The sequence below is a fragment of the Typopeltis vanoorti genome, chromosome 22 (assembly GCF_054136105.1).
Source record: "Typopeltis vanoorti isolate ZY-2024b chromosome 22, IOZ_Tvanoo_1.0, whole genome shotgun sequence".
Taxonomy (NCBI): domain Eukaryota; kingdom Metazoa; phylum Arthropoda; class Arachnida; order Uropygi; family Thelyphonidae; genus Typopeltis; species Typopeltis vanoorti.
Genome location: NC_143570.1, coordinates 17,747,166 through 17,772,746, shown reverse-complemented (window position 1 = coordinate 17,772,746; position 25,581 = coordinate 17,747,166). Strand labels below are relative to the sequence as shown.

Here is a 25,581-nt window from a genome sequence, read left to right as displayed (position 1 = left end):
ACAAGTAAAGCATTTCAGCTACTTAGGCACGATTTTTAGTGAAGATGGTAAATTAAATATGGAAATAGACAACAGAATCAACAAAGCTGCTATGGTAGGCAGCAATTAAATAAATTCATATGGAATAAGAGAGAAATTAGTCGGAACACTAAATTAGCTGCATACAAGACAGTGTTCAAACCAGTTTTAACTTATGGATCTGAGAGCTGGGTCAGAAGTAAAACACTTGACCAAAGACTAGAGACCGCAGATATGAGAGTCCTGAGAAAGATTAGAGGCATGAACAGATGGTATCAATGGCAATATCATATTAAAAACGAGGATATTAGGAAAGAACTTGACATTGTCAGCATCCAGGAATGCGTTAGCAGAGCTAATCTCAGGTGGTATGGTCACTTAAACAGAATGGGTGAGGAAAGATTAGCAAAACGAGTGTTCTCTGCAAGGTTGGCAGGAAAACGACCCAGAGGAAGACCAAGATAGGTGGATTGATACGGTGCAAAGTGCCTTAGACGATAGAAATATAAGGTATCTGATAATGCCAGAGTCTTGACAACAAGTAACAGACTGATTTGGAGGAAAATTGTAGATAGGAAGTTAGTAATGATGCAAATTTTTCATGTAGTACTATCATATCCTGTACACCCCTTGAGGGTACATGTCAGGAATTTGATGATGATGATGATAAAGTTTTATTTTGTGAGAGCCTCTATAGCCCAGTTGATTTTGAGAAAGTTCTTTGTTTGAATTACAGCCAGGATGCCAAGAACCTTTAGCAGGGCTTTTCAACTGAAGGTGGGTTAGCTGGTTTCATATCGAGGTGGCAGAGTTTTCCCTCTTGATCATATCTTTAAATTATATCCTAAAATTATGGTTATGATAGCTAATCTTGCAGGTCGGGCTTCAAGAGTCTGTAAATACTGTGGATTATATTTATTTTATAAAATATCTTATATTTTATAAAATGCAAGGTATTTTCCACTTTTGACAGTCCACTTAGCATCAAAAGAAAAATATAATAATAATTAGATTGATGATTTTAAGAAATATAATTTTTATCATAAATCATAAAAAGTCATAATTAAAAGACATGCATCTTACTTTTGGATTAGGCAGCTCACTGTTTTGCAAGGAGGACATATAGCACCGTAAGCGAAACTGTTCACAGTGAATGCGTTCTAAGTTTTCTTCCCACTGGCTGATTTGATTAGTTAGTGTTTGCCTGCTGTCAGCATCAGCAACTACTGTTAACTGAAGTTCTGCCATATGCTTCAATTTGAAATCCTAAACACATTAGAAGACCACGTAATAAGTCAATTATATAATACAAAATATATAAGATATTTCAAGTTTTATACATAATAAATGTATGAAATAAACTGAAATAATTAAGAAAAAATTAATTTTTAAAAAAAAATATTTTTGGATATTTAAAAATATATTGTTTGACGAAAGTCAAAAAACTAGAGTAGAACAGTGCAGGATGATTAGTAAGTTGGCAGCCTAGTTCGCAGAGTGGTCAGCATACATGTTCTCCAACCAACAGTTATTAACAAATATCCATGCTCATGGTGTATTCAAATCCACCTTACATGTTTGTGAATGTCTTTAGGTAGAAGATGAATTTCATTGCCTAGTGTGAGACAAGACCACTTACTGGAAACCTGGGGCAAAGTTGAAAAGTTTCCTTTAGTGCCTAGAACAGAGTTTCTGGATTATGTAAAAATAAATAAACAAACTTCAAAAATGCAGTACGGTTACTAACACAGTGTAGGTTTCCAACCGTTTGTGTAGGAGTCACATTAAAAAAATATGACTGCATAATTCCCAATGGGTATATCTCCTTAAAAAAGTATATTGCTTCTTAGGTCATAGTAAAGATTGAAGGCCACAATTTAATAAACAACATATTTTTTGAAATAATAAATTACAAAATAACCACAGTAATTAAATTTAATGAAATTAAAGTACAGATATTTCCTACTGATAATAACAGTATGTCATCAGTGAGGCAAAGAAACAAGCAAGTCAAAGAAATGGGAATACAAGATACATACAGCAGTCGGTGGTTTACCAATTAAAAACTGTTGCCGCATGCTAGAAATTAATATTAATAAATAATAATATTAAAAATTATTTTTGATGGTTACATACAATACGAATCTCTCAAACTTTTGGGAGAGAGAAACAATCGCTCTGATTCAGATTTGGCCAATGTAAAAGACCTTTGCAAGTTCCTTTGAAAAGGAGTTCATGTTTAAACCTGCTTCTATGGAGAAGACGAGCTTCATCCCACTGGATGCTGTGTTTAGCGTCAGTACTATGTTGTGCCAGACCAAACATTTGAGCTTTCATGTATTCGATATAATAACAATGTTCATTAATTCTTTTTTCCACAGAATGGCCTGTCTGCCAAAAGTATGTTAGATTACATTCACAAGGTATCTGGCAAATGCCAGCTAATGATAGAGGTGACAGTTTGTTTTTTGTAAATAGCAACAGACAAGAAATTTTATTGATAGCAAAATATGTGAGAATGAGATAATACTTCTATAAAATTCTACCAATTGGTTCAGAGATGCCAGAAATATAAGGGATTGGAACTCTGCAGTCTGTTGAAGAATTCTGTAGTGTTAGAACATAGGAATCAATTATCTGCTGAATTTGATTAGGACAGTAACTATTAAATTCCATTATGTTTTGACAATAAGATGTTCTTGTTGTAAGCTTGAGGGAGAGGAGCACATACACCCTCTGTCCAAAAAAAACATGAACTTTTTGAAAATAGAAACTAATGGCGCCAGGCCATCCAAAAAATGGACTGAGCGAAGTTAACATCCAAAAAGTGTGTGATTTCATCAAAGAAAACATCCATGAGATTTATTGAAGATGAATTGGGAATTCCAAAATCAACTGTGTACAACATTTTGACTGAGAGTTTGGGCCTTTGTAAACTGAATTTGCGATTTGTTCCTCAGAGTTTGGGATTTCATAAATTGAATTCACGATTTGTTCCCCACAAGTTGACTGATGACCAAAAAATGTATTGAATTGAACATTGCAAGGGCATCATTAAAACTGTTCAAAAGGATTCAAACTTCCTTGAAATGATTGTTACTGGTGACAAAACATGGTGTTTTGAGTATGAGCCTGAAACAAAGCACCAGTGCTGAGTGGAGACCACCAGAAGAGGGGCATCTGAAAAAAAAGTCGCTTGGAGAAGTCAAAAGTAAAGACAATGCTGATTTGTTTCTACGATTCCAAGGGCACTATCCACAAAGAATTCATTCCACCTGGCCAAACAGTCAATGTTGAGTTTTATCTCAAAGTTTTGAAGTGATTGATAGCAAGAATTCATCGCGTATGGCATGAATATCGTAATGCAGGCAGCTGGTCACTTTTGCACAATAATGCACCATCTCATCTTTTGAACACTGTGAGACAGTTTTTGAGCAAAAACCAAATTTGTGTGTTGGATCACTTGCTGTATTCACCTGATTTAGCACCTTGTGACTTCTTTCTCTTCCCCCGACTTCATTTGCCAATGAAAGGAAAGCGATACAACACCATTGAAAACATGCAAGCGGCAGTAACCAGAACCCTCAACACTATCCCAAAAACTGATATAAAAACTCATTTAACGAATTAACTGACCATGCCAAACTCAGTATCAAAGCTGAGGGAGAGTATATTGATTGAAATAAATGATTTCAATAATTATAATTGTTGGCCTATATTTTATTTTCTATCAAAAGTTCGGTTGTACAGAGGGTGTGTTATGTTCTCTATTAATTAAAAACTTGACAACACCAATTTTTTGAGAGGTGTGATGAGCAGACTTTTGATGAATGTATCTGCCAGTAAAGGTAGGTTTTCGATAAACACTGGCTGATAAATTACCAAAGGCTTTTACAGGATACCGCCACCTATCAAGAAATTAGTTATAATCCTACAAATTCACAAATTAAACAATTAAATAAGCTGCTTGATGAAGTTGTTAATTGAGATCAAAATACTGTGGACAAGTTGCGCACTCATTTTGGAAGAACTCCTCGTTTATATGGCCTCCCAAAAATTCATAAAGAAGATTATCCAGTAAGACCCATAAAATCAAGGATATTCAAATACAAGAGTCGGATTTGTTAGTCAGCTTTCAAATTGTTTCCCTCTTTACCAACATTCCGTTATCTGACACTGTTAATTTACTATATGATGACTACCCTCCTATATTGTGAGGATTTTTGAATTTGTTATAGAATCAGGATATTTCAGCTGGGAAAAAAAAATCTACACACAAGTTGAAGAAGGCATGTACTGGGTAGCCCTCTGTATCCACCTTTGGCAAACTATTTTTTGAAACATCTGGAAGATACCTTGTTCTCATCTATTCATCCCCAACTCTCTCATTGGTTTTGTTCTGTTGATGATGTCTTTGCTGTTTGGCCACATTCTGAAAATGAACTTAACACTTTCCTACAACAGATCAATAGCCTTCACTTACACATCGAATTCATCATGAAAAAAGAAAAGACTGGTAGTTTACCATTTTTGGACACCTGGACATCTTTCTTATGTGCACAGCCTCCGGTAATTTATCAACCAGTGTTTATCAAAAAAAGAACCCACTTTACTGGCAGATACATTCATCTCATCACACTTCTCAAAAAATTGGTGTTATCAAGTCTTTAATTAATAGAGAACATAATATGTGCTTCTCTCCCTCAAGCTTACAACAAGAATTTCTCACTATCAAAATACTGATGGAATTTAATGGTTACAATCCTAATCAAATCCAGCAGATAACTGATTCCTATTTTCCACCACGAAATTCTTCAACAGACTGCAGGGTTCCAATCCCTTATATTTCTGGCATCTCTAAATCAATTGGTAGAATTTTGTAGAAGTATTATCTCATTCTCACACATTTTCCTATCAATAAAATTTCTCATCTATTGCCATCTACAAAAGACAAACCACCTCTATCATTAGCTGCCATTACCGTTTACCAGATGCCTTGTGAATGTAACCTAACATACTTTAGGCCAACAGGCTGTTTCTGTGGGAAAAAGAATTAATGAACATCAATATTATATAAAATACATGAAACCTCAAAAGTCTGGTCTGGCACAACATAGTACTGACACTAAACATAGCATCCAATAGGATGAAGCTTGTCTTCTCCATCGAAGCAGGTTTAAATATGAATGCCTTTTCAAAGAAAGTCTGGTCTGAGTTGTGAAGCCCTTTTACATCAGACAAATCTGAATCGGAACGATTGACTCTCTCTCCAAAAAGTTTGGGAGATTTTTATTTTATGTAACTATCAAAAATAATTTTTAATATTATTATTTATTAATATTAATTTCTAGCACGCGGCAACAGATTGGTAAACCACTGACTGCTGTGTGTACTTTGCATTCCCGTTTCTTCGATTTGCTTGTTTCTATGCACTGATGATGTACTGTTATTTGTTGAAAGTTTTGTCTTGGGTCACTACCCAAGGTCTGGATAGTGACCCTTCCCATAATGCATAGCATTCTACATGTCCACAAGGAGATGTGCTTTGCATTATGGGATACTAAGGCATGATGTGAAGTCATACCGCTTTTACCACGAGTTGCTCCAGTCCTGAAAATATTTCAGGTGCAAACGTTTTTGCTTACATTTGGATAAAGGATTAAACCAATTTTTGAAAGTAAACAAAATTAAGTGCAACTGAGTGTGTGCAAACAACTGTTAGGTACTTTAAAAAAGTATGGTAGCATTTAAATTACTTGAGCTTATTTTTTGTTTATGTATATGTGCACACAATGTAACCTTACAGATGCACCTTAATGTCTTGATGCCGAGCATTTAGTAAATCTAGAGAAGTTCAATCTGATTTGTGCAATGACTTTAACTTAATTTCTTTTAGAATCCAGGAATTGATTGAAGACCAAATAAAAAAATATATTTAATGAAACTAAAAACTCTCAATACATGATAAATAAAACAAAATTAAATTAAAAACTAGAAAACTATTTGGATCCATGGCCTTCTGAATAAAACCAAGAGTTTCTTTATCTTTATGGATAAATTCATTCTCTTACTGACTCATTCTATGAATAGCTTGTTTTACATGCACTTAATCGGTCTATTAAATGAACTGTTTATCACAATAAATTCCTACAAAAACAACAAAAATTCATTAGAGAGTTCTTTATCAGTCCTTTTACCAAAATATAAAACTTCTTAACTTCCTTGGGACTATGCAGTGTTTTCTTATTTAGCATATACTGTTCATTCATCCTTGCTGTTTCACTGGGTAGAAATATTCCTACATCAGGGAATTTAATTACAAGAAGCATGAACCACAAATTCTTTACCAGAGAAAAATAGGTGTTCTTTTACCACTTTATTAGCAAAATATATTGAAGCAAAGTCACTTCATTAATGTCGCTTTACAGTTTCAGATTTCTCTAATTTCATCACTTGTTCTGAGAAAATAATTCACATTACCAGTGTCCTTGAGGTAGAAGAAGAAACTTTTCATTTAGCATTTCTTTCAATGTTGAAATAGAACACTATTCAATATCTCTTTTATTATTATATCCTTGTTGGCAGTATCAATTTGTCAAAGAATTCACCTTGCTAAGACTCCTGTTTGGAATCTTCTACTGATACATTGTCAAGTTTTTCAAAAATGTCCTAAAAACAAAATTCTCTGGTCTGTATTCTCAAACTTCCATACTCTCTCTCTCTCAGTGCTCTCTCTCTTTTCCATCTGTCAATCACCCATCAGCCTCCTCAGTGAGCATGCACACTTGTTCAACTAAATGGCAAGCAAACAGTCAATAAATGGCTGGCATGATGTCGCTGTTAGAGAAAGGAGAATGTCTTTATGAAAAACAACAGATATCACTGTACACTTGTTAATGGGATATAAAGCTATTTTTTAACAATTGTGAATTAGAATAAAGAACCATTGAAATTATTACAGTTATCAGATATCTAGCAAATACAATTAATCTAGAAAGTGATCTGAAATACTTTTTATATATTATTTCTTTAAATAGATAAATTTCTTATCAAGCACATCACAAGTGCTTGATAAGAAATTTACCATACATGTTACAAAACTGAAACTGATAAAATTTCTAATGTACAGAAGTAATTGTAAAAAGATTCATAATTATCAATTATGACTATTTTTACAGTAGTCTGTTTCAAGTTCAATGACAGTCAAGAAGAAGACATGGCTAAAATGCTATCCGAAAAAGAGCAGGCCAGGAAGGTGACTTGGCTGGTAAAGAGGGCAAAAAGTGAAGTATGAGAAAAAAATAAAATAACCAATCAAGCTAAGAAAATCCTACTGAGGTCTTTTGATGTGGCAAGTAGAAGAAAAAATGACTACAGGAGGATGATGCTAGTTGATGACATTGACAAATTGGTAACCAATGCAGAGGATATAACTGAAGTATTCAGTGATCAGTTTATCAGTGTATTTCATCCTTGTGAAAGCAACATCAGGAGAAGCTAAACTGGAATGTACAAGGTATGGTGGAAGAGGGACTGATAGTGAATGAGTAAGAAGTATATGAGGAATTAAGTAAACTTGATGTTAATAATGCAACAGAAGTTGACAATATATTGCCATGCATCTTGAGGGAATGCTCTATGGAATTAATGGCATGCCTGTTTGACATGAGTCTAGCAACAGTACAAATCCCAAATTAATGGAAGGTGGGAAAAATTGTTCAATTTCAAAAGGGGGTGGGTGGGAGGGATAAGACTGAGGTTTCAAATTAGAGACCAATCTGTGTGTGGGTTGTTAAGGCTAAGGTGTTAGAGAACTACAATTCAGAAATGGGCTGATAAAAGCAGTATTCCTTATGATGGTCAGCATGGGGTTGTTAGGGGATGGTCATGTTTCAGCAATCTGCTTATGTATCACAAGATGACAAATTCACTTGATAAAGGAGATGCATATATGGTAGTGTACATGGATTTTTCAAAAGGCCTTTGATACACTGACACATGACAAGCTAGTAGCTAAATTGAAACAGATGGGATAAGATAACAGACTAGTGAGCTGGATAGCTGCTAGATGGGCATCAGCAGATTGTGCATGAAGGAGTGGTATCGAAAAGAGAAAGGTCACTAGTGGAGTGCCACAATGATATGTTTTGGGACCATTATTGTTTAATTTGTACATTAATGACAATGACCAACTTAACTGGAGATGTGCAGCTGTTTGCTGATGATGAAAATTGGAAAGGGCTATGAGAAGTAGAGCAGATGCTGTGGCCTTACAGGAGGATCTGAGACTATGTGAGTGGGCAAATGAGTGGAGTTATCAGTTTAATCTTGAAAAGTCCTAGGTCCTGAAATTTGCTAGGCAAGGTTGAGATGCAGAGTATACAATGAATGAAGAAATTTTGAAGGAGGTGGAGGAGATGAGAGAGAGAGAGATCTAGGTTTGATGATGGACAGATACGAAGTTTAAGGGTCACATTGCTAAAATTGTAAGATCACAACAGATTATGGCAATAATGAGAAAGACACTGACATGCAGAAGCAAAGAGGTTATGGTTCCCTTGTATAAGGCTTTGATCAGGCCACATATGGAATACTATGCACAGAGTTTTCAAGGCAATGAGAATGTATTGGAGAATGTCCAGAGAAGGTTTACTATGAAGGTCAGGTCTGTGGAATGTCAGATACAATGAGAGATTAAGGGGATGCAACTCACATTATATGGTTGTGAGGCCTGGACTCTAACAAAACAAGACATGAACAAGCTGGAGGCATTTGAACTTTGGTGCTGGAGAAAGATGATGAAAATTAGTTGGACAGAAAAGAAAAGTAATGAAGAAGTTCTGAATATAGTTCATGAAGAGCGGTCATTAATGAAACACATCAATAAGAGAAGAAAAAGCCTAATTGGACACCATTTGAGGCATGGGGGACTGATTACAGAAATAATGGAGGGGACTGTAGAAGGAAAGTGGCCACGAGGCAGACCAAGAATTTCATATATAAATAACATAATGATGCTAACTGGCGCTAAGAGTTATGAAGAGATAAAAAGGAAGTCACAAGACAGGATGTTGTGATGTGCTGCTATATTTACCAATTTTTGGATTGATGCACCAAAGAAGAAGAAGAACTCACAGATCCTTGTAATTGTAAGAAGAGGGAGGATATGATTGAGACATATAAGTCTTGTGAGGTGGGGTTGTTTTTTTATAGAGTAGAAGGAGGCAAGGGTGGAACCAGAGGTCATCCCTAGTAGCTGTAAAAGGAAGATGAGAAGCAGGTCCTTTGTCTGAAAGTGTGGTGAGTGCAGAAGCTGTGAATGGATTTAAGGCATGGTTCGATGATCTTTTTTGCATGAGAGGGTATAGACTTCCCATGATGAATCCATGGAGGTCAAATAATAATAATAAAAATAATACTAATATTATTATTATTATCTGAGACCTCCAGGGAGTCAAGGACTCATTGAGGGAGTCTATAAATCACCCAAACCAGCTGTCATACCCTCTCTTAAATTCAGTCACACTAGATGCACTCACCACTCCTAAAGGCAAACTATTCCACTCATTCACTCACTGCTCTCTGGGAGAAAAACCTAGCTCTTACCCCTTTCTTGACTGTGAACAAACTTAACTTCCATGGATGCCCCCACTCCCGTGTTCTCTCCCAACCTTCCATGTAACAAAAAATTTTCATTAGATGATATCCTATAACACCCATTCAAAAGTTTACAGATCTCTATCATATCACCCCCCTCTTCCTCCTGTTAACCAGCGTCTGCAACCACATACTCGTAATCTGTCCTCATAATATAAATTCCATAATCTGGATATAATCTTTGTAAATCTTCTTTGCATCCTTTCTACAGCTTCTTTATCCCCTTGGAATCCAGGAGACCAAATCTGCACACAATAATCCAGGTGTGGTCTCATCAAAGACTTATAAAGAGGCAAAATATCTTCCTTATCCCAACATGTGAAGGTTCACTTTAACATCACAATTATCCTCTGAGTTGTATTTGAACTTTTGCTATGTGACCTTTGAACTTCAAATTCCTATCCACCCTTGCCTCCTCAGTTTCTTGTAGCATAACCCTGCTAATATAATATGCTGCTGAGACTCTAATCACGCCAAAGTGCATAATCATTAAACTTTTTTAAAAATATCAAAGTGCATAACTTTACACTTACTAACATTAAACTGATAACCATTTTCGTTTGCCTAAATTTCCAGCCAATTCAAATCATTTTGTAAGTGCTGAATATCAGTAGCATCATCGACAAACAATTGCACATCTGATGTTAGATGCCTGATGTCATTAATGTATAGCTTGACAATAATGGCCCAAGGACTGAACCCTCAGGTACCACTGATCACCTAAATCTGGCAGATTCACACCCACTGTATACCACTTTTTGATATCTGTCTGTCAACCATCTCCTGATCCAAGTGAAGAGTTTATACTCCAATCCCATATTCTCCAGTTTATGCAACAGCTTTTCATGTGGTATCCTATCAAATGCCTTAGAAAAATCCAACATTATCATAGCATATCCATTCCTTTTTTCCAACTCGGTTGTAACATTAAGTTTTAAAAGAGGTATACCATGAGTAGACATATCAATACAAAATAAATAACGGAAAAAACTCACGTAGAAAGATTATTTAATAGTATAATTTTCGCCTGTGTGTCACAGGCATCTTCAGTAGATTAAGCTCAAAATTAAACACTAACTGACAATTCCAAAAAGCACCACCTAAGTAGCTGGTGTAAGATAACTAAAAAGGTCAATAACTTTCCTAAAAAAAAAAATTAATACAATAAAAAAGTTAGGAAAGATTAGCTGATTTGTAAAGTACCATCTCCCACAAAGGGGATAGACGTAAGCTGTCGGATCTGTTTAAGTTAGGAGAATGAAGTAGAGTTTCACATGTTTCTTTATAAAGGCGTTCCATGAGAAACTGACTTTTGTGAAGAACTCTTGTCTTTCTCCAGTGAACTCTGTGTCTAGTGAAGATGGCATTTCAGAAAGTCCAAACTTTTCAGGTTTAAAGTATTCAATATAAGATTGGTGTTTTTCTAGCCGAATAGAGGCAGATCTTCCCGTTTGTCCGAAATAAGATAATCCACAAGAGCACGGAATCTGGTAGACACCTGGATGATTAAGATGTGGAAGCTTGTCCTTAGGAGAAGTGAGAAAGGTGGAGATTTTTCTAAACAGTCGAAAGGCAACAAAAATATTCAGTGGTTTTAAAACTTTTGCTATACGTTCACTGATGCCTTGTACATAAGGGATAGTAATGCACATTATTTCCTCTGTGTTTGAAGAGGAAGACATATTAAAACTACTCAAAGTTCTTTTAATGAAGCAATTCTTATAACCATTAGATAGAAAGGAAGAAGTTATATATTGTAGTTCTTTCTGTAAAAGATCGTCTGAAGAACAAAAGGAGTGGGCCCGATGAACCAGTGTTTTAATAGTTCCTGCCTTTTGACTGGGATGGTGATGAGATTCCGCATGGATATAATGGCCTGTATGAGTCTTCTTTCTATAAACTGAGAAATGTAGGTTACCATCTGGTTGGCGAAGAATTAGAAGATCTAAAAAGGCTAACTGCTTATTTGATTCTACTTCTAGGGTAAACTTGATCCTAGGATGAAATGCGTTTAACTTAGTGAGAAATTGTTGAAGTTCATCAGAAGAGCCATTTCATACAGCAAAAATGTCATCGACATATCTGAACCAATGAGTAGGTCTGGGAGAAATGTTGTCAAAGATACGTTGTTCAAAATGTTCCATAAAGAAATTGGAGATAGCAGGAGAAAGAGGATTACCCATTGCTGTTCCTTCAATTTGTTGATACAACTTATTTTTAAAGGAAAAATAACCAGAATTTATTACAAAATCAAATACATTTACAATGTCTGAAGGAAATTCCTGTTGTAGTAATTCAATACTTTCTGAAAGAGGCACATTTGTAAATAAAGAAACAACATCTAAACTGATCATGATATCAGAAACATCCAAATGAAGATCTGAAATTTTATTTTTGAAATCCAAAGTATTTTTTATATAAGTATCAGTTCTTCTAGTTGAATAGGAGAGTAAATTTGATAAAAATTTTGAGATTTTGTAAGTGGGGCAACCTATACAATCTACGACTGGTCTTAACAGAATGTCTGGTTTATGAACTTTTGGAAGACCATACAATCTAGGTGGACGACTGAAGAAGGTTTTAAGTTTTTTCTTTTGATCTTCATTCTCTTATAGATACATTATCTATAAGAGAATTAAGTCTCTTCAATTGACTCCTACCCGGAGTCAATTGAAGAGATTGAAGAATCTCTTCAATTGAAGAGATTAAATTATACTATTATTATACTATTAAATAATCTTTCTAGGTGAGTTGTTTCCGTTATTTATTTTGTATTGGTTGTAACATTGTTATAAAATATGAGCCAATTGCTAAAACATGACCTTCCTTTAGTAAACCCATGCTGCTCCTTGCAGAGTATAGCATGTCTATCTACCCATTTCTTATGTGAGTTCTTACCAACTTCTCTAATTTATTGTTCAGAGATACTGATAGGTCGGTAGTTAAACAAATCAGTTTTTGCACCACTCTTGTACAATAGAACGATCATATATTCCTTTCATTCATGTGGTATCATTCCTGAGCAGAGACTCAAGTTATACAAACATGTGAAAGGCAAAGCCAATTCGGCTGATATTCCATCTGTCCCTATAGACAAATTTTTATCCAGGTTATGCAACAGCTCTTCAACCTCATTTTCATGAATCTTTAACTCTTCATTCAATGTAGCAGTAGTACTGTGCACCATGTTACATATGCCTGGTTGATATATCTTAGCAAAGTAAGCACTTATTACTTCCGACACCGAGTACCATCTGCATTCAATAAAGTTATTCTTTCACATTCGTTCCTTCTTTTGCTTGTGGCATAATGATAAAATTCTTTTGGATTGCATTTAGCTTGCATGCAATTTCTTTTCATACTCTGATTTGGCTTTCTGCACAATACTCATTACTTTTCTGGCCTGAGCTTTATATATTTTGTAACTCCTCTCACTCTTATCTCATGATATTCTTTCCACCTCATTTAAGCACTTTTTTCAAAGATTTCCATGCTTTGCTGTCATTTTTCCCATTCAGTAACTGATACCATGGGAACAAAGATAGTATTCTACTAAGTCGATCATAATTTTCAGCTTTGTAGTTTAGCATGTAACCTGTTTTAATCAGAACATCAATACAATTAGATACTTCCCAAGAAAGCACAGCATGATCACTGTCACCAATTGGTGGTAAAATAGCCATATTCTTAACAGAGATCCCTTCTGACACTATGAGCAAATCCAACACTTTGTTCCTTCTTTCACATGCTGTTTGAGAAAGCTGTCTTGCAACAATTCAATAAATTTCTCTTCTACCCAATCAATGTTTGGAAAATTAAAGTCACCCATAATGATCACTCATTTGGTACCATGAAGCTAAATTGGTGATGCATTTCTTCGTCCCCTGCAACTAAGCTACCAGGTCTGTAGCAACATCCCACCATATATTTCATTGTTATCTACTTCACACCAGTTAGATTCAAACTCACTACTACATGGGATATTGCTATCATCACTGTTTTGTTGTGTTTCTACCCTGACTAGACTTAAGTCATCTGATATCATTAGTAGTACTCCTCCTCTCCTATCTCTTCTGTCATTCCTAAAAATAGTATACCCATTACAGTTGATCCAACTTACCATATCTGATAGCCAGGTTTCACTAATTTCAACAATCTTATGCCAGATCATATTCAATAAAGCAACAAACTCAACCCCTTTGTTTCCGACTCCTGGCATTTGTGTATAGACATAATAAATTACCACCTAGACTATTCTTATAATTAGATATGCAATATATTTGGTCTTGTTCTAGAATTTTCTCTTTTCCCCTCCCCAAACATACTTAAAAGTATGTCTGGGGAGGGAAAACTTCACCCCTTCACCACATACACAACCATGTTCAAAGACATTCATATCTTTATCACATTTGCATACCATAGCTGAATTTTCACACACTTTTCCATTCCTCCCTTAACGATCTGGTTTCCTTGACTCTCTGCATTAGGTCTCATACCAAGAAGTAATTTCTCCAGGCTCCTGATGCCAAATGAATTCAAGTGCAGGCCATCCCTCGTACCCAAGTCTTTTCCTGTCATCAAACACACTCCACATGTCTAAAAACTTGTCAATTTCTTCTACACTGCTTGCACATGAAATCACTTGCTATCATCGCCCTCTTTCTTAACTAAGTACTGTCACATCTGGGTAGCAATCCTACAATTTTTACTCTTTCACATTTCATTCTCACTTGTGACAAGTTTTCGGCACCATTCTTAAGAGTAGTAAAAACTAATAATATTTCTGCAATTATGTTATAAAATCTGTAGTACAACTACTCTAAAAAACAACAATAATATATTAAAAATATAAACTTAAATCTAAGAAAACTTAATAAATCAACAAAAATCAAGGATCTTTAAGGAGTTTTCTAACAGCATGCTTTTTCACCAGATAGCATCGGACATCCTATAATTTAATTATAGTTATATAATGATATAACTATAATTAAATTAAAATTATATAATTAAATATAACTATAATTATATTCTTATATATAATATAATTATAGTTTGTACTAGAAAAGACTAACATTTAATTAGAAGTGAATCTGACTACGTACACATCTAGTCCAGAGATGCCTAAAAAAAACTCAATCTTCAAATCCAAATATCCAATTTCCATATGCCAAATATTTTAACAAACAACCACAATACATTACTGCATGCAGAAGTCCCATTGCATTCAATTGTTCATTCCTGATGACTGTTATCACTATTATGAAATTTTCAGAGATTATGATGGCATGGTAGTATAATTCCAACTAAATGAAAACACAAAACATATTGTTCATTAGTGGGGCTGTTTGCCACATGGGGAAGCTTTGTAAACTGAGATAATTAGCATTACTGGACTGGCCATGATCAAGTATGGCAGATTAAGCCAATGAAAGTAAGACAAAGTAGCAGTGTAGTGGGGAAAGCCTGCTATATGGTCCCTACTTGCAGCAAGACACAATTAAATGGCAATACTCGAGTATATTCAAAAGTTTCATGTTGCCTATTGTTTCTCAGCAGGACAATTACACTTCCTATTTTGTGGCTTAACAACCAAATTCCTAACTGACAATCTGGTATCAAGGATCAAAAGAATGGGTTCCGTAAAGTCCTCATTTCACTCCATGCAGTACATGTTCTTTTTTTTTTTTTAGTTGGGTTCAAGAGGAAGCGAACTTTAAATGAAAATTTGAGTTCGGCTTGTCACTATTCTATTCCTCTTCAAAAAGCTGTAAATTTACATCTTCAAGGTTACAGAAATGTTATGTGCAATGCTAGAACCAACATAAAAATCCCAGACTAAATGGCAGAGCACAAACTTTGAAATGGTGTAATAAGGAGAGTAACTCTGCATTATTTTTAGGAGTATGCAGTTATTTAAAATTATTATTTTTTTTTTGGAGCATTTTCATGATATAAGACTCTATAGGAGGCCTGTACTAAACATTATTCACAATACTGGTCATATTTCTCCTGGAACTTATTCACCAATGAAGTACTTGGAACCGCCTCTATATAACAACCCATTCCACCAATTCACCAGTCTTTAAAAAAAAAATCTAGCCCTCACACCCTTGCTTATCACATACTCTTACAGTTTCTAGATGTGATTCCTAGTTCTCTCCCTTTTTGTCAAATAATAAGTCTTGTGTGTCAATCCCATAAAATCTTTAAAAGCTCGTGTTTCTCTCTTATTCCCTCTTTTCTGTCTATCAAACAGGCATTGTAACTTGTTGGTCTTCAATGTATTTTCATAGGACACATTGAAGCACTCCATACTCTTTTCACAATCTCAATTAGGTTTAATGGAATGACTACAGCACAGAGAAATAATTATGCATAAGTTTAATGGTTTCAATATTTCATCTGTCACAGAGACATCTGGGATACAATATAAAAATTTAAATAACACACAAAACAATAAGTGGAAGAAATTAGAACAGAAGTCTAATGTCCTATGAGGTGCTCCCATAGGATTTTAAGCTTTGGGTGCTGTTGGACTAGCCTAGGCTGTTGAACAGGTCTAAGAATTGATGTCTCCCAAATCTTGGGAAGTTTAGCAAAACCATATTTATGTAGATTAGGTTGGTTTTTAAATCTGCTGCTGATTCTGAAAAAAGTCTTTCAAGTTTGGATTTGCTGAAGTGAAGAATGGTAGTTTTTTTTTTTTTTTTCCCCATTTGATTCTGTGCAAGGTATCCAAAGGAATAGTCAGCTGCACCTGATTGGCCATAGTTGTGGTGCAGATGCATTTCTTATGTTCTCCAATGCATATACTAGCAAATAACCAGTCTGATCATAATATAACAGGTTGCAAGAACAAGAAGAATTATATGGATACAGATAGCTAGATCCATATAAGGTTTGAAAGCAGTGCAGAGATTATATTTCGTTAAAGTAATGGCTTTTTTTTTTTTTTCTCATTAAATCTGATTAAAACACAAGGTTTTTGTGTAACAAACACAGTATTTGTGTAAGTGTGGAAAAATTACTACATAACTTATTGGTCCTTACTTGAAGCAATGTATAAGTTATCAGATTATCTGTTGCACCATACCTATACTATATCTTATACTTATTCATCTCTATACACACCATTCCTGGAAATACATTCTATTCCTTTATGCTCCAAGTAACATAAGCTATTTTCCACCTCGTTCACTACTTTGTAAACATTGGCTTTATTCTGCCTATCACTCTTTCCATTCTCTTAACAATTTCTTAAAATTTCCTCCTGGAATGTTGCCATGATAGCAGACATATACCCTCTTACTTTGGTGCCATTTACCTACTGGTAAATGGCACCAAAGGCTTTGATTATATCTAGTTGAAGTAGAGATGGAAAGAACAGTTTATAACATAAACCCAACCATTACATTTTAGATAACTCAAGAGTCCTGCCAATCTGGTACTTTTTCAATCCAGTTTAGGCATCTAAAAAGCAGAGGTAGTGGTTTTACATAGGATAACAAATAGTTTACAAGTTTAATGATTGTACTTTTATAAACAACATGCTATTGTGGAATTTGAATTTAAATCTTCAGCTGGAAAGCAGGCACAATATCCATTCAACCAACCAGGCTGAATGGATACAGTGTAACTGAACGAATGAATAACCATAACCACACATAAGATATGAATATTGGGCTTGAGGCTACATTGTAATTGGTCAGTGAATTTAGCACTTGTGTAAAATTGGTGATTTTTATCTGTTTTATTGTATTTTTTATTTAGAAAAGTACTATTTTTATAGTATGATGGTGTAGATTTTCATGTTTTTAGTATATTAGTGTTTTATAACATATTTTTGTTAAGATATCGCAATATTAAATATAGTTTAAAATGGTATCAAAAACGCACAAGAAATGTAATGCAAAGGCAAGAACAAGAAGGCTTGCCCCACTAAGGAAGTTACTGAAGATATTGAGGAAGTTACTGAAAATGAATTAAACTCCAAAATAGTGAAGTTGAAGTGGATTATCAGAGAGAGAGAGAGATGATGCAGGAATTACAGAAAGTCCAGGTGTTTTGATGAACATAGGAAGAAAATTAAGCAGCAAATAAGAAACAACAAAGCACAGAATCAGGTAAGCAATGGTGTTTGCAAAAAGAATAATCTTATTGGGTATGGTGATTATCATAACGCATACTGTTGATAAGCAGGTTATAACTTCAACTTTTCATGAAGCAAAAATTAAAAATATAATGCAAGCAATTCAAAAACAGAAAAGAAAAGTAAACGCGACTGTAATTGTAGTAGGTACTAAAGACTTAACTAGTGATAAGTTCAGTATGAGAGAGAACATGAAAGGGTTGTTGGAAGAGGTTAGAGTGATGGGAAGATTGGCTTTATATAAGAGGGATGGACTTCACTTCAATGTGCTTGGTATCAAGAGTCTTGAAAAACTAACTGGTGTGAGATCGAACACAGAGATAGGGAAAGTAAATTATAATGGGAGGAATTGTGAGAACATGAGTGTAAGAGTGACAATGTTATATAACTGTGCTGATGACAGGAATGTGTATTATCATGGAAATGATTACAAGGAGAGAACGATTTTGACTTTGTGTTCATCCGGTTCGAACCCATCAAACATGTGAGATGTCTACACGTATGAGGCACTACAGAAGAACAGAGATCTGCAAGTTGTCCAACTGTGTCATGCAGACTGTAGACAAGAGTATACAAAAGAACATGTAGGTAGATTATTATGTCTGCACACGAATACTAGGAGTATCAGAAACAAAGGGGTAGAGTTTTTGCCTTAGTCAACATGTTGAGATCTCAGATTGTAGGCATTAGTGAGACCATGCTATTTGAATCAGACATACTAACTGGTATTGAGTTTAAATGGTACAGTATTTTTAGGAAGGATAGACAGTATAGTGTCAGAGGATGTTTCAGTTAAAAAATGTAACTATTCTGCCTCTGGTTGGTGACAGTTATCATGTGGTACTCACTTGGGAAGTGACTATGTTTATGAATGTTCCATTCAGAAAAGGTTACATGCTGAACAACAAAGCAGGAAATTTGACCAACTGAGGAGTATACTAGGTAAACTGGCCCATGAACACACACACATCTATAGACATACGACAAACCGGGAGGCATAGAGCTAACAACCCCATCCTCGATGAACCTCAAGAAAAACCCTCAACACTACAAGGTAAAAAGAGGAGGAAAGGAATAATAAGAAGAGGAATATACTAAGTTCAGTGAAATGATATAGGTTTCTGGATGGAAAGAATATTGACAGTGCATGGGAAGCATTTAAAAAATACCTAAATAATGCAATATCAGAATTTGTCCCAATAGTTCAAAGAATAAATAGGATAGGATTCAAATGGATGTGTAATCTTATTAAGCAGGCTGTGGAAGCTAAAGACAACCAACAAGACTTCTATTCAATATGCTGCAGATTAAGAAAAAAAAAGTGAATATGAAAGAATAACTCTTCTGAATGCAGAAGTTGTATTCAACTAATGAGTACCCATTATACTAAAAGAGATCAATCTGGTGTATACAACATTGAGTTCACTGGATGAAGAAACTCAGATGTATGAAGAGGAGGTGCTAGAGCTGTTGCACAAACTGAATAAGAATTAAACAATAGGGAATGATAGGATATCATCATAGGTGCTAAAGGAGTGTTCAGCTGAACTGGCTATTCCCTTAACCACGCTATATAATTTGAGTCTAAGAACAGGGAAGATTCTGCAGGAATGGAAAGAATATATGATAATCCCATTGCACAAGGGTGGTGAAAAGGCCGATGTATCCAACTATCATCCAATCAGTATCTCAGGAGTGGTGATGAAGATTTTGGGAAAATTGTTTCAGGCATATTATTTGGCATGATATGCAAGCACTGCATATCAGCAGCATTCCTGATTATAAAGTAATCATATAAAGAATTATAAAAAAATAAAGAAATCATGGAAAAAATGAATGAACAATCAATAATAGAATATATCCACAGCTATAGATAGAAATGGAAACAGTACATCGAAATAATGGACAATAGTAGAATCACCAAACAAATCCTTGAATACAAACCTGTGGGGAAGAGATCAGTTGGAAGACAATATAAAAGATGGAGTGAGACTGTAACAGGCCCCCAAGGTCTAATACAAGAGAGGAAGATGATGATGATGCAGTGCTTGTAGAATGATTTCAATAGGTTGGAACTGTAGGCATGGGAAAACGGATATCAGTTCAATATCAGTAAATGTAAAGTCATGCACTTTGGCATGATTAGATATCCAATGTTGTATTATATTGGTGAGATTATGCTAGAAGAAACTGATCAGGGAGGGGATCTTGGAGTGTTAGTGGATAGAAATTGAAGTTCAGGGGCCATGTAGCAAAGATTGCAAATACAACTCAAAAGATAATTTCAATGCTGAAACAAACTTTCACATGTAAAGATAAGGATGTCATTTTTGCCTCTTTATAAGGCCTTCATAAGACCTCACTTGAACTATTGTGCACAGGTCTGATCTCCTGGTTTCCATTGTGATTCTGATACAATGGAAATATTGCAAAGGAGAGTGTTAAAAATGATATCAGGATGTGGAAAAATGATATCAGAATGTGGAATACTGATTATGAAGACAGATTGAGAATTTGTAGACTGCAGACATTAGCAAACAGGAGAAAGAGGGGTGATATGATTGAGACTTACAAACTACTGAAAGGGTCATACAAGATTTCAACTGATGAAATTTTTCATTTTATGGAGATTGGGGAAAGAAGGGAGGCATCCTTGGAAGTTGAGAATGAATGCCACAAAAAAGGGAGTGAGGGCTAGATTTTTCTCTCATAGAGTGGTGCGTGATTAGAATAGATTACCAATGGATGTTGTGTGTGCAAGTTGTGTGAATGAATTCAAGAATAAGTATGATAGCTGGTGTGTGTAGTATGTGGCTTCCCTCGATGAGTCCCTGACTCCCTGGAGGTCTGTCTTAATAATAATAATAATAATAATAACCAAGTGCAAAACAAATAATAATTGTGAAAATTTCAAATATGATTATCACCACAGTTGCAAATAAAATGGACAGAGAAAACTATGGTAATAAGGGCACTAAATTTCTATACCTCTTGAGGGACAAATATCTTAGACATCATGTGGTGGAGGAACATGAGGCCAAAAGTTCTGAATTTGATTACAGTATCATAGGATTTAACTCTGAATGAGGTGTCATCCTTAAACTTCCCAAGAAATGAGAGTGATCATGTATTCGTGACATGGAAGGTGAATAGGCATGCAGTAGTTTCAAGGAGCAAGAATTCATACTGAATCATGAAGTAGGTGATTAGCAGTATGGTACAGGAGTTAGTTGATAAATATTTGTTATTTCCACTAGAGGGCTATATGGTATGTAGTGTCTGAGGATAGCTCCTGACCAGATAAGTGATATTTTGAGTAAAAATTGATGAATTTGCATAGTATTGTTTACTTTTAGTATTTTAACATGTCTGGGTGATTTTTGTGTGTTTTTCGAGTATTTTAATAGTAAATTGATAGATACGATTATCTGTGCACATGGCTCCCATAAAGAGTAATACAAAAATGGCATCTAGGTCACCATATTTGTCTAAAAATCTTAACTTAAAAGACTTGATTCAGTGTACCGTTTGCGAAATGTATGCATTGCGGAGAGCGGTTGGAGTCTGGTTAAACAACGACAGTGGAGTGAATGTGTGCAAAAAGTGTAAAGAATGTGAGGATTTAAAGAGTGTTTCAGGTTGTGTGAGTAATATTGTTGTCAAAAGTGAGAATCTAGATAACAGCGATATTCGAGGTATGAATGATGTTATTTGCAAGGTGGTACCTGATAGCTGTGAGAGTGGCATTCAAAGAGAGAATGAAGTTAAGCATACAGAACAATTGAATGAATCATCGGAGAATAAAAATGATGACACTGATGCAACGAGTGAAATAGCACTATTACGCAAAGCGATACATAGAGTAAATCAGCAGCTGAACGTTGGCAAAAATCTTTAACAAGCGTACCGACTAATAATCGGCAAAAGTATGAGAGAAAAAATAAGAGTATGAAAGTGAGTGTAAACAAAATAAAAGAGCGTGTGTTGTATGGGGATTCCTTAGTAAGAGGTGCATTAGTTGAGAGTTTAACAAAATCGTACCAACCCGGTGCGAACGTAAAGAATGTAAGCGAGTCAATTCGAATGCAAAAACAGCGGGTGAAGGAATTAATAGTGGTAGTGGGTACAAATGATTTGAAAGGAAACAAAAAGGCTATGAGTGAGGATGTGAAGGAATTGGTTGAGGTAGCAAAAGAAAAGAGTGAGAGAGTTAGGATGGTGAGTCTGTTTCCACGGTATGACAGCGAAGAGTATAGAAGGAGGGCAATAATTGCCAATGACTTTATGCATGAATTATGTTTGATGAGTGGTGTGGAATTTGTGGATGTGTGGAAAGAGTTCAATGGGTGAAAGGAGTTATATAAAATGGATGGTTTACATTTGAATGGATTTGGTGGAACATTTTGAATGGAGACTTGAAAAGGTGTTGTCGAATGTAGTGGAAGTGAATGTACAGAACCAGGGAAAGTAGAATTATTAAGGGGGGGGGGGGAGAAGTAGATATGCAGATTTTAGGGAGACAGTTGAGTGTTTGAATGTGTGTAATATGCCCAAGAGAGTAGGAAAGACCACGAATCAGAATGGGATAGTTAGTATAAGCATCAAAATAGGGATGGGACAAGTCGGCTTCTGCAATTCATGTATACAAATGCCAGAAGTATAGGAACAAGAGGGAAGCATTTTTGGCCTTGGTTGGGACTTCCAGACCACAGGTTATTGGCATTAGTGAAACATGGCTGACAGAAGATGACACAGCTAGTGGGATTGAATGTGAGGGGTATGGTGTGTTCAGGAGAGACAGGGAGAATAAAATGGGGGGAGGTGTGTTATTGATGACAGCAGATGAGCTACAGCCAAGGAGAATAGAAATGAAACTGCAGGATAGAGAAAAGAGCACATTTGAGGCTATTTGGTGTGAGATTGAAACTAGCAGAACAAAATATACAGTTGGGTGCTGCTATAGACCAGGTGATGGAATAGATTGTGGTTATAGTATGCATAAGCAAATAGAAGAAATGAGTGGAAGGAGGGTAATTATTATGGGAGATTTCAACTATGGTAACATTGATTGGAAGGAGGAGAGGACACATGGGAGGAAGGAATTGGATTTTATGCGATTATTAAGGCATAACTATCTGCGACAGCATGTAATGGAAAATACTAGGGGTTAGAGAGTGCTTGACCTGGTAATTGCATCTGAGAATTCTGCTGTAACGAATATGACCACGTTGCCACCAATTCGTGAGAGTGATCATGGGGTCTTGACTCGGGAGGTGGCTAAAGGTGTGGAATTTACAATTAAGACAGGGTACATGTGGAATTATCGGGCTGGTAAGTATGACAAGCATAGGTGTTTGATTGGTTCAGTGCCATGGCATGTACAACTGCAGGGGCTAGAAGCTGACAGTGCATGGTGACGGGTAAAAAGTGTTTGCATGAAGCAATGGCTGACTGTATACCTAGAGTCCGAATAATAAATCAAGAAGGAGTTAAATGGATGAATAACACCATTAAGCTTGAGCTGCAAAAAAAGAAACAATAATGGAGGGAATTTAAGGAGAAAGGTGACCGGCAGGCACATGAACAGTATAAAGCGCAGGCCAGAAGGGTAAAGAGTGTGGTAAGAAAAGCAAAAAAGGATTACGAAAGAACATTGGCCATGCAGGCTAAAGAGAATCCTAAACAATTTTTTCGATATGTTGCAAGTAAAAGAAAAAATGTATATGGCAGAATGATTTTAAAGAATGCCGATGGTAGGGAGGTAACTGAATCAGTTGATATAGTTGAATTACTGAGTGAGCACTTTGCAAGAGTATATCATCCAGGTGGTGGCATTGCAGAAATGAATGAACCAATAGATTATACGGGAATTGTGGTCAATCAGGTGCAGGTGAGTAGTCTATTGCAAAACCTCAATGTCAATACATCTGTGGGATTGGATGGTATACCAGCTCATGTCGTATGTGAAGTGGCTAAAGAATCGTCAGTACCCTTGACCATTTTGTTTAATCTGAGTCTCGGGTCTGAGTTAGTCCCGAGGGAAGTGGAAAGAGGGGAAAATAGTTCCACCGCATAAAGGAGGTTCCAAGACTACTGTTGTAAATTACTGACCGATTAGCAGGAATTGTTGTCAAGGTCTTGGAGAAACTAGTCAAGAGAAGAATACAGGATTGGATGGGGGGGGATGGTTTTGTGAAGGGTAGATCATGCCTCAGTAACTTGCTCACGTTTTATAACACAGTGACGTCTGAACTGGATAAGGGTAATAATGGGTTTACAGTGATACTGGACCTTACCAAGGCCTTTGACAGGATACTACGTGGAACTCTAATCGGTAAACTGGAGCAGATAGGGATGGATATAAGGTTGGTGAGATGGATAGGATTGTAGTTGATGGAGAGATACCAGAGAGTGGTTTATTCAGGAGTGGAGTCCAAAAGACGGCTTGTGACTAGTGGTGTGCCGCAGGGTTCTGTTCTTTGACCACTACTTTTCAATTTGTTCATTGACGATATAGGAAAGGATCTGAGAGCAAGTGTTCACTTGTTTGCTGATGATGCAAAGTTGGGTAGAGCAATACTGAATGCACATGATGTCAAAACTTTGCAGGATGATTTGGATAGATTGGAGGAGTGGGCTAGGGAAAATGGATGTCAATTTAATGTGGCAAAGTGTAAGGTTATGCATTTTGGAGTGAAAAGATTAACAGCAGTATATCACATTGGTGGAACCATACTCCAGGAGATTGATGAGGCCAGGGATTTGGGAGTGTTGGTGGATAGGGAGTTGAAGTTTAGGGGGCACATTGCAAAAGTGGCTAAAACAATTTATCAAATCACTTGGTTACTGAAAAATACTTTAACAAGCAGAGACAAACAAGTTATTGTTCCTCTATATCGAGCCTTGATAAGACCCCATCTGGACTACTGTGCCCAGATATGGATGCCAGGGTTTCTTCTTGATGGGGAGGAGGTGGTGGAGAGGATCCAGAGACGAGTGACCAAGATGGTGGCAGGTCTGTGGAATGAACCTTATGAGAACAGATTGAAGATTTGTGGGTTGCAAAAATTGGTTGATAGGCAGAAGAGGGGTGATATGATTGAGACATTCAAATTACTGAAGGGGTTCTATAAGATTAATCCAGAAGATATTTTTGAGAATAGGACTGGTGGTGGGAGGACTAGGGGACATACATGGAAGCTAGGCAGGAATGTGGTTAACAAGGGTGTTAGAGCTAGGTATTTTACTTGGAGAGTGGTAAATGAGTAGAATAAGCTGCCAGAGTCTGTTGTGGGTGCTATGACCGTGAACGAGTTCAAGGCAAGGTATGATAGATACTGTGTGAATGTCGAATAGTTGTTCTTGACATGATGTTAGGGCCTCCCTCGAGAGTCTGTCGACTCCTTGGAGTTGCCCGAAATAATAATAATAATAATAATAATTGCAAATGCAAATTACATACTTCAAATAAGTAGATTTGAGGTCAAACTGATGACTCAACCAAATCAAACAGAGACTGAAAATGAAAATATTCTATTATTGAAAAAAAAAAGTATAAAGAGAGAGGAGAAGAGCAGTTGCATGTGAAATACAAAATTTAAGACAAAAAAGTGGCCATTGCAGTGCAGAGGAACAAATCAGAATGAGAGGAGGCCAAGTACTGTTGCCCAAAGAAATTCCCAAGGAGAAAAGACAAAGACCACAAAATTAATGATTTTGTTAGATTATGTAAGTAGCTGGATGACCAATACACCAAA

General features: G+C 35.9%; 1 protein-coding gene across 6 annotated transcripts in view; it reads right to left on the bottom strand.

The window, feature by feature from the left end:
* Nucleotides 1-25,581, bottom strand: part of LOC150094189 (protein still life, isoform SIF type 1-like) — an 881,056-nt gene that overhangs the window by 465,950 nt on the left and 389,525 nt on the right. For all 6 annotated transcript variants that reach the window (XM_090412285.1, XM_090412284.1, XM_090412288.1 and 3 more), the window contains exon 11: nucleotides 1,102-1,284. In XM_090412285.1, the coding sequence (XP_090268411.1) occupies nucleotides 1,102-1,284 (183 nt within the window). The remainder of the gene's footprint in view (nucleotides 1-1,101; nucleotides 1,285-25,581) is intronic.